General features: G+C 52.2%; 4 protein-coding genes across 4 annotated transcripts; 3 read left to right on the top strand and 1 right to left on the bottom strand.

The window, feature by feature from the left end:
• Positions 1 to 1,096: 1,096 nt before the first annotated feature.
• NEUTE1DRAFT_36072 (uncharacterized protein) lies at positions 1,097 to 1,485 on the top strand (the record flags this gene model as incomplete). Its single annotated transcript, XM_009848832.1, has 2 exons — positions 1,097 to 1,151; positions 1,289 to 1,485. The coding sequence occupies 2 exons, from the start codon at positions 1,097 to 1,099 to the stop codon at positions 1,483 to 1,485; spliced, it is 252 nt and encodes an 83-aa protein (XP_009847134.1).
• Positions 1,486 to 2,131: 646 nt separating this feature from the next.
• NEUTE1DRAFT_116004 (uncharacterized protein) lies at positions 2,132 to 4,703 on the top strand (the record flags this gene model as incomplete). The annotated part of the gene is made up of 2 exons (XM_009849968.1): positions 2,132 to 3,370; positions 3,739 to 4,703. The coding sequence occupies 2 exons, from the start codon at positions 2,503 to 2,505 to the stop codon at positions 4,089 to 4,091; spliced, it is 1,221 nt and encodes a 406-aa protein (XP_009848270.1).
• Positions 4,704 to 5,406: 703 nt separating this feature from the next.
• NEUTE1DRAFT_127852 (uncharacterized protein) lies at positions 5,407 to 5,986 on the bottom strand (the record flags this gene model as incomplete). Its single annotated transcript, XM_009849967.1, has 2 exons — positions 5,407 to 5,541; positions 5,648 to 5,986. The coding sequence occupies 2 exons, from the start codon at positions 5,984 to 5,986 to the stop codon at positions 5,407 to 5,409; spliced, it is 474 nt and encodes a 157-aa protein (XP_009848269.1).
• Positions 5,987 to 7,738: 1,752 nt separating this feature from the next.
• NEUTE1DRAFT_76944 (uncharacterized protein) lies at positions 7,739 to 8,365 on the top strand (the record flags this gene model as incomplete). Its single annotated transcript, XM_009849966.1, has 1 exon — positions 7,739 to 8,365. The coding sequence occupies one exon, from the start codon at positions 7,841 to 7,843 to the stop codon at positions 8,363 to 8,365; it is 525 nt and encodes a 174-aa protein (XP_009848268.1).
• Between the last annotated feature and the right edge of the window lie 659 nt (positions 8,366 to 9,024).

Raw genomic sequence — 9,024 nt, 5'->3', positions numbered from 1 at the left:
ACGTGATACCACTTTGGTGGGCCGATGACGTTAACGACTTGCACACCCGACCGAGCTAGGAGCAGCAACAGCGGCAGGAACACTGCAATTTTCATACACTACACCCGCGCTCATCAACATCGGAATTGCTTCAAAAGTTTTACGAACCGTGCCAGCCTCGCAACGAAGTCTATACACAGTATGTACGGCCATCTATCACTTGCAAATGGGCACACCGCACATGTCAGACTGGACTGTTCATCTGTGGGGTTCAATTCAAGATAGGAGCTTTGAGATGAGAGGTTGACAGTTCAGTTCCGGCCATGCGGCAGCGGCGTTGGGATAAGGTCAATTTAGTGTAAGTAAAACAGTGTGGATGCGCGGTAGATCGGATAACACTTCAAGTTCGTTCAGCTTGTCAGCGCCCTCGCCGAACCAGAGCGGCGACGGAGCGACGACATGCAGCCATCCAGCCCCTCTGGTACCAACCAACGAAAGAAAGAAAGAAAGAAAGAAAGAAAGGAAAAATACGTTCCCGTGTGAGGGTCACCTACCAACTACACAACATAGCGCTTTCCGAAAAGAATAAAAACAAAAAATGGCATGGCTGGGAAATTGGAAACAGCAGGTGCCAACATAACATGGTAAGTGGACCACATTCGACCCAAGCTTCTCTGCTGCCAAGCTCAGAGTTTGGGTGATCCCCCTCCTGCAACTCCGAAAGTGAGGTGGTAACAAAGGAGCTTTTCATCCGCACTAGCGACCCGCCTGCCGTAATCGTCGTGTAGATATCCTCAAATCCCATCGAGCTTCAAGCTCATTCAGGAGGCTGTGAACCTGCAGTGGCAGCTTCAACACGGGGGATTGGCTGATTCGAACACGAACGAAGCATCCAGATTCTCACAAAAAGTACGAAGCCTTGGGAGCGTGGCCCGCGCGTCTCTCGGGTACAATTGATTCGCAATTGATTCTGAGTGGGAGATCCCCAAGGTTCCCCCTTTGGTTTTTATGTCGTGAAACCATCTCCTCTTTGGGCAAGGCATCCCCCCACTGCCCGGGGGAGGTGCCGAGGCGCACAAATGGGAAGCAGGCTTCGTAGCGGTAGGCAACCACCGTCATGGCTTCCCGCGCGTCTTTTCAGATGGCCGTTTCAACTTTTGCGAGCCGCAGAGGTATCTAAGGTCGGTTCGTCGGATTTCTTGCTACCGATAAATCTTGGCGCTCGCAGTCTATGGGTTTTGGGGTGAAGCTTGGCGGCTCCAGCCATTGTCTGAAAGGAAAGATAATGACAGCTGCACCTTGTCCACAGCACTAAAAAGTGAAGCTCCCTGGCCCTTGTCGGCGTCCACTTGCGCCATGTTGGACCGATCAACAGAGGCTAAAGAGCGCCGCAACAACAGCCCCCACCCCATGCCGTCTCGCCGTATTCATCCACTCAATACGATCAATACGGGCCAGCTGCCGCGTCATGATGGCAGGGACTCGGAAAGTTACCATGTTGAGTAAGTACCTACTGTACAAGCGAGCAAGGAAACGCCAGTCTGGACAGACCAATCCAGACCGCTGGAACATGGGCGGGAAAGTTGGAAGAACACACAAGTTGGGAGAAGAAGGAGCGAGGAGGATCTACTGTGGAAGGGATCAGGAAGAGTGTCCTATCATTAATTTTACCTATATCGTGTGTATAGACCATACTTAGTTAGTGTACTCCATAATGGCAGAGGCAGGAACAACCTGTGAATAACACCAAAGGCAACTGCGTGAAGAACAGAAGAAGGAACGAAGAGAAAGATAGCAAAGGTCGTTGAAGGTTCGTTCAGTTGTCTCACTCGGTACAAGTGCAACGTTGGCCAGGTAAGCATCACCCAGCAGCTTCCTTCGCTCACCCTTCAGTTCTTGCCCTTTCCGTTTTCCGCCAACTTCAGGTTTTGTGTCCCACCTCGCCATCCTCAACCAGTCTGATCGATGGCTCACAGTGAGCTCCTTCATCCCCTTCCTTCTCGGTGGACTTGGGGGTGGACTTGGGGGGTTGCCCTGTTTTACCTCTTGTCTTGCTTAAGTTGGCTTGACTTGACCGGTAACGTTACTGTTCCAGCCAGCTCAGGCCATTATTTCCGTTCCGCATCATCTTCCTGGACAAGAAAGATACAAGAAGACACCGAGTCGGGACGATCACAGTGCTTACAATCGATGCAGGACGACCGCACTAAAATAGTCCCCATTAACTGGCTTGCTGCAATCAAAAGTTCTCTTCTCGTCTCGTGGAGTCAGTCGATGAATCTCTGTCCTTGAGTTTCAAGTCCTGCAGCTTCTCGATACCTTGACCGCAATCTTCACTCCGGGACTTCCCAAGAACGGAACCCAGCCCTGACGAGACTCCAGAACGGCCCCATCAGCCAACAGCTTGCAGACGATTCCATAGGGCAGCCACTTGGGATCGCCACACATCACCACCCGTTGACCATCTCCATTTGCTGCAGGACAAGGCCGCCCAGACTTACTCTCTTTCCTCGGCAAGCCACCATGGGACCGAACAAAACCCTCGAGATGCCCCCTTCCGGAGCCTCGCTTCCCATCGTTGACGTTGAAAAGGCGGCATCAGAAGACGCAAGGACACGCTCGACGAGACCAGAGGACCAGAGGTTACCAACCAACACCACTACCGACAACAAGATGAACTCGTCGAGGCGCGCTCTCTTGAGCGTCACTCTGTGCCTCTTGTTCTTCTTCGGCTTGACATCGGCCGGACCATCGAAGTGGCAGCAGAGGGTTCAGTGTCGTGAGGGAGCTGCATCGGCGGAGGGCGAGAACCTCCAGTCCCTGCTGGATGCGGCATCGAAAGACTCTCTTCACAACATCCTTCACAAAGCATTTCCTGGGCGGTTCCAGCACGGAGTATGGGAGTCGGAGAAGCAAGCCATCGAGGCCGTTCACCGGGACAACGCCCCTCTTGCGACAGCAGTCTTGCGCATGGCCAAGCGTGATGACTCGAACACCACCATCGCTTCGTCAACTCAGCAACCGACTTCTTCGGCCTCATCCAGCGCTCAGGCTACTTCGTCGTCAAGCTCCGCGCAGCAAGTCACCACCAGCTCTTCGTCATCGAGTGTGCCTGCGCCCGAGCCGTCAACCACCACCCAGGTTCCTCCCGTCACTATCACCACTACTTCGACCACTTCGACCACCTCGACCATTTCAACCACCTCGACCACTTCGATCAAGTCAACATCCTCCTCGGCACCTCAGGCTAGCCCCAGCTCAACTGGTACGTCCGTGAGCGAAAGTGAGAGAACTCTCGTCCTGATATCAACGTCGTCTTCTGCGTCTTCTGTGTCGTCTTCCGAGCCGTCTTCTGAAGCCGGAGTGTCTTCCACCACTTCTTCTTCATCTGGTTCGTCGTCCACCTCATCCAGATCTTCTTCTTCTCTTGAACCATCATCGTCATCCACTTCACCCACCACCACTTCATCTTCTGATGTCGTGTCATCCGTGTCGACGACAGCGTCGTCCACATCAGCTACGACCATCTCTTCTGGTTCGTCGTCCACGTCCACTTCACGTGTCACCTCTTCTTCTTTAATCACGTCCTCCACATCCCAGGAAGTATCAGCTTCCTCGGTCACTGTGGTTACGTCGGTGTCACTTCTTTACTGTAAATCCTCATGCATCCCCTTGACCTTATCCATGAAGACACTCCGGCGCTCAGGGCTCGGTTTATCTTGTAGTCTTGAAAACATCCACTAACACGGAACTCTTAAGTCTCTTCAACCACCTTGAGCACCACCTCCAAGGCCAAGCCCCAGACAACCGAGCAACCACAGACCACCCAGCAGCCTCAACAACCCAACGAGCCCATGACCCCCAGCTCCAAGGTCATCGTCCAGACTTTGACCTCGACCTCGGACGGCGTCGAGGTCATCGTGACCCAGACCAGCACCGTCCGCGTCGACCTTACCCCCACAGTGGGCGCCGGCACCACCAGGGCGTCTCCCAGCCTTCAGACCGAGAATGCGGCCTCTTCTCTCCAGCAGCAGCCGGGATCGGGGCGGTGGCTGATGGTCGTTGAGGCTGTCGTGTTGGGAGCGCTATTGTTCGGCTTTGCTCTTGCTTGAACGTGAGCGCGGATAAAGTTGCTTTTTTTATTTTCGTCTTGGTATATGGGTTTTGGCTTTGGCTTTGGCTTTTCAAATTTGCGTTTCGTTTGCCTTAGCACTGCATTGCGTCGGTTACTTACGTCACGTCACTTACATTCTTTTTCTGTTGTTCTTGCATTCCATGGTTTACAACAACACCACGCACACATACACACATATACACAGGCATTCATTTCTGCGGCGGCGCGCTGCCGTCGTCGCGATGTATATCCACATTCTTTTTTCCTGGGACAAAAAAGGGCATTTGTTTACCGATACTTGGTGACAAAAGTGGCAGGAGGCAATTTGGTAATTTGGTATAGGGAAAGGTTCATGCATAGAGATTTGGTTAGGCTATCTACAGTTTTGGAACAGGATAATTTGTGGTCTGTACGATGTGCAGGCAGGACAAAAGGGGCGAGCTAGGTTGTCACTGGGTGACCCTCAAGAAGTGGGAAACTCGTGGTAAAGGAGGAATGGTTGGATGGGATATAGGTTTTTACATAAGAACGGACAACGTGCGTACATAGTATCTGGATGGTATGATGGAATGAATTAGAATGACCATCAACATTGTTGAGACTGGTACCGTAAAACACACTCGTCGATGTGAATCCGACAAATGTCTCGCAAGAGAACAGGGAACCAGGCTCAGGACAAGAGCACATGGAGTTGACACCATCACGAGTAAGAACAGCTCAGATTGACGTCCAGCTCGTATGAACGTAAGATGGTGTAGAAAGAATTCTGATTGGTATCATGGATCGGTGTTTAAAAATAGAAACCTTGTGAATATCTGCAGCCTCTCGGGGCATTCCCATTTCCATTCAAATGCTGCCCCGCCACAAAATCAACTGTCATCACATCAACCACCTTTCTCGTCTGGAACAATTGACATGCCAGAGTCTGACGAGAACATGTCTTCGGATCCGACTCTGTCAGCCTTTACATTGTTCCGCCAGCAGTGGCATCCGCGAAGTGTTCCCGGTTTAACTGGATGTCTGACATCTTGCTACCGGGTCCTGGATTTCAATTCACCGGACACGCGAGCATCGGGCCATCAGCTCTTCTTCGTCTCCTCTCTTGCCTGTCCGTGTCTGGTATGCCAGTGGATGCCACGTCTTTTGGGTGGGCAAAGTGGGCAGTTGCCGGTTGATGTGCGTTCCGCAAGCCACATACCATATACCACATACCAGCCCAGGCATCCTCGGGCTGGTTTCCCCTTCGTCTCTTGTGGCCTGGATTTCCTGTCTTCCTTTCTCTCTCTCTCTCCTTTTTGCTGCTCTCCGCTTTCTCAACCAGGTCCAATCTTGGGCATATCATGATGCTCGCTCAAGCGGGACAAGTGCGCGTTCAACTCCTCCACGCGCTGCTTGTGTGTCTTGAGCAGCTCGGGGCGAACACGGCCGGATTCCATCATTTCTTTTAGCTGTTTTATTGTTACAGTATAGTTAGTGTCTCTCAGGCTTGCAGAATTATGCTGCGGTGCGCTGGGCTTGTTGGACAGCGAAAGAGGGAGAAAAGGAAATACGTACCCTCTTCCTCTTGGCCTCCAAGAACCTCCTCTCCGCCTCAGTTTTCGTCTCGTCGTCTTCTTCCCTTTCCTGACTTTGGCTTGTTGCTCTTCTCGTTCGTTCCTCATCTTGGTTGTCTACTATATCTGCGCCTAGACTCTCCGAGTCTCGCTTTTGTAATTGCTTCTCGTCATCATCGTTATTGCTGGTTACTGGTGACTTGTTGTCGCCGGTCGATAGGTTCTTCTCCAGGTCGGTCTTGTCCTTCTTCTTCTTGTGTTTCTTGACTTTACCCCCGGCCACGACGCCCTTGAGTTTGAGAGGCCCGCGGGCAACAGTGGAATAGTCGTCTGAGGGCATCGTTGTAGAGCGGGCGCACGTCGCGCGCGCGTGGCTCGAAGGTGCCCTGGATTCAGATGTTGCAGTTGGTACTGTGGGAAGTTCGCAGTTCGCAGTTGGGAGCGCGCTGTGTCGCGGATTGGGTTACGAGTGATTGATTCGTAGACAGACTTCGGTCGCAAGTGGGACACCGAATTCGGATAGATGGAGGATAATTCTCGAAGTTGTATTTGTTCAGCTACGGATGGATTCGCAATTAGGTCGTCGAGGTTCTCGTCGGTTCTTTGAAGCGAAGCCCAGACGACGAGGGTCAGGGATGGACAGCGACCGCTTGGCGTGAACAACTCCGTCGCTTTGCTGCATTGCGTTGCGGAAGGCAGGGGACGGCAGCGGCAGCGGCAGGCAACTTTCAGTGTGGTGCAGCCGCTATCTATGCAAGCCACAACTTGAAGCAACTTATCGATCCATACGACCACACGAAAGCCACTTTCTCGCCAGCCATAGATCCACGCAAAAACGGTCTAGCCCCCACCAAAAAATCTGGCGGGCCAGTGGGGCGCTCCTCCCAAGAGTAAGGGTATAAAACCAATCTCGGCCGCACCTCTTTTGAAGCTTCTTTTTCTTCTTTTTTTTCCTTAGATCAAAAAGTATACACGAAGCTGCCACGACCTTCACTAGTACCAACGGTGTCGAGTTGCCTGGGGTCCTCTTTAGGACTCCGCGCTTCGGAGATAGATATTCCTTGATAGGAAGTTTCACGCCCTTTACACTGTGGGCGATGAAGTGCTGATAGATTGGAGACATTCCCACTTGCCCAAGTGTTATTTTCTGCTTGGCAAGTTGACACGATCTGGGGGTTCTGCTTCTTGTGACTGCTCTTGCACGACGCTCATGTTAAGAGCGAGCTGATATGCCTTGTTCGCGTTTGCGATTGCAGTGTGTTGCTGTGTTCATTCCGTCGATGTCTGTCGAAGTTTATTGCCCGAGTGGAGGATCTTGGTGTGCACGATCCATACCCTCCGTGCACTTGATCACAACTTTGTCAAGTTCCAAACCTCCCAGGACACGGAATTCACGATGCTATGCCAGGGCCCATGAGATGTTGAGGATATTACGCACACGCGTACACTGTTTGCTGTCAAATGCAAAGAATTCCTTGTTTTGATGGTATTTGTTTATTGAACTTTCTCAGACTCGGAGTCACATTTGCTGTTCGATGCTCTTAATTTCACGGTCTCAGTCCTCTCCAGGAACCTCACCACTGATGGCGCGAATTGTTCCCAGATGACGCTACGTTATGCTCGGCATGCTCTCGAAATCCGCCCGGCGCATGGCCTTGACTGTCATCTGTACGGCATCGGTTTGGGCAGCAGCTGAGGAGGTGAGACACAACCCTGAGATTCGGAATGCGGGTAATGTCTTCCCATTCCACGACCACCACCACCGGCCGCCGAGATGGCTGGCGAGAAATGTTTCCGGGCTGTGCTCTCGGTTAACAATGAGCGTAAACACTGCACATGGAACTCAAGTGAGCGAGGTACAAGATCACAACGACAAGTGGTTGCGGTATAAGACCTTGGACGATGTTGACCGTTTATACTCCTTCCTGCTTTCTCTCTCTCCATCCCATCGTTCTGCAACGACCAGTCACTCGTTAGTCCAGTGAGCCGACACTCGAACAGTCTTCTATATTCCCAGGTATCTCTTTCTCTGTCCTCTTCGCTTTTTCATATCAACCTCAAGTATATTTTTAATCACTTCCACATACAAAATGGAGTAAGTCGAGCCAGGAGCCCTCACGACGCCAAGAAACCCATCACTAACACATATCATCACAGCTCCTGGGGCGCTCCCGTATCAGCGGCCGCGGCTGCCATGTCCGCTGCTCCAGCCGTTGCCTCCCACGGCCCTCTCACCTCCGCCACCTTCTGGTCTTGCGATGCCGAGCCCATCGAGACTCAAACCGCCGCCCCCGTCTTCACCACCGAATACTGCGTCACCCTCCCTACTCCCTGCCACCACGGCCCCGGCCCTTGCCATGCCACTTACACCGTCACCGAGGAGTGCACCGGCGACCGGGACTCATGGGCCCAGCCCACGGGAGTCGTCCCTCCCGGATTCGTCGTCACTACCGTCACCGATTGCAATGCCTGCCATGGCGGACCTACCCAGACCTTCACGATGCCGACTCAGAGTCCTATCCCAACCAATGTTGGCCCTGCCCCGGGACCGGGCCCTCAGCCGACCATGTCTACTAGTGTTGTGGTGATGGTGCCGTCGCAGACTGGTGGACAGATGCCGGTTCAGACGGCTGGTGCGCCGCGGGCGAGGACGATGAGCTTGAAGACGAGCGTGGGATTGTTGGTTGGCGCGGCGTTGGCGTTATTTAACTTTGCTTAAGCCAAGCAACCTTTCGATGTTTTCCTTTTTTAGGCGTGTTCAACGACTTTCAGTCTGGGTTCGGGTTCTTTGATTCTGGGTATACGCATAATGTCGTATTTGGATCGGCGGATTTAGTTTTATAACTAATAGGATATGAGTACTAAAACATCTTGTTGACGAGACGGCCAGCAAGTAATGTGTGATACTGATAAATTATATGAAGTGACCAAATCGAACCTGCAGGTATTGGGGTGGGTTGCAGTGGGCGGAAACAATGTTTGTTGGAATAAGCGAATCCTTCCTGAAGCCCATGAGGTGTGCTCGAATTGACTGCTTCTTCGCACCAAGTCATGCTAACGAGTCCATGACTCATTCTGCCGATGTCAACAAACCTTCAGGACTGTGATGTGACATGTCAAATAACAAGAGTCTACCACATAAACAGAAGAGAGAAACATAGAAGCTAACAATCAAAAGCCAGATAGTGCTCTCGCGGACAGCTACGTACTGGAAGGCCGAGAACGCGTAGGCCTTCGGCCAAGATTACATTCACCTTCCTAATCTGGATTAACAAACAAGCGTGGTGTTGTCGTTGGCCGCTGCCGCGCATGCGCTATCATTCTCCCGTGCCAGGGGGGCAGCGGCTCAATTCGTATCTCTAACATATTGAGCAACGT

The sequence above is a fragment of the Neurospora tetrasperma genome (assembly GCF_000213175.1).
Source record: "Neurospora tetrasperma FGSC 2508 unplaced genomic scaffold NEUTE1scaffold_1, whole genome shotgun sequence".
Classification (NCBI taxonomy): Eukaryota; Fungi; Ascomycota; class Sordariomycetes; order Sordariales; family Sordariaceae; genus Neurospora; species Neurospora tetrasperma.
The sequence above is the reverse complement of the archived record's forward strand: the minus strand, read 5'-3'. Positions and strand labels throughout refer to the sequence as shown.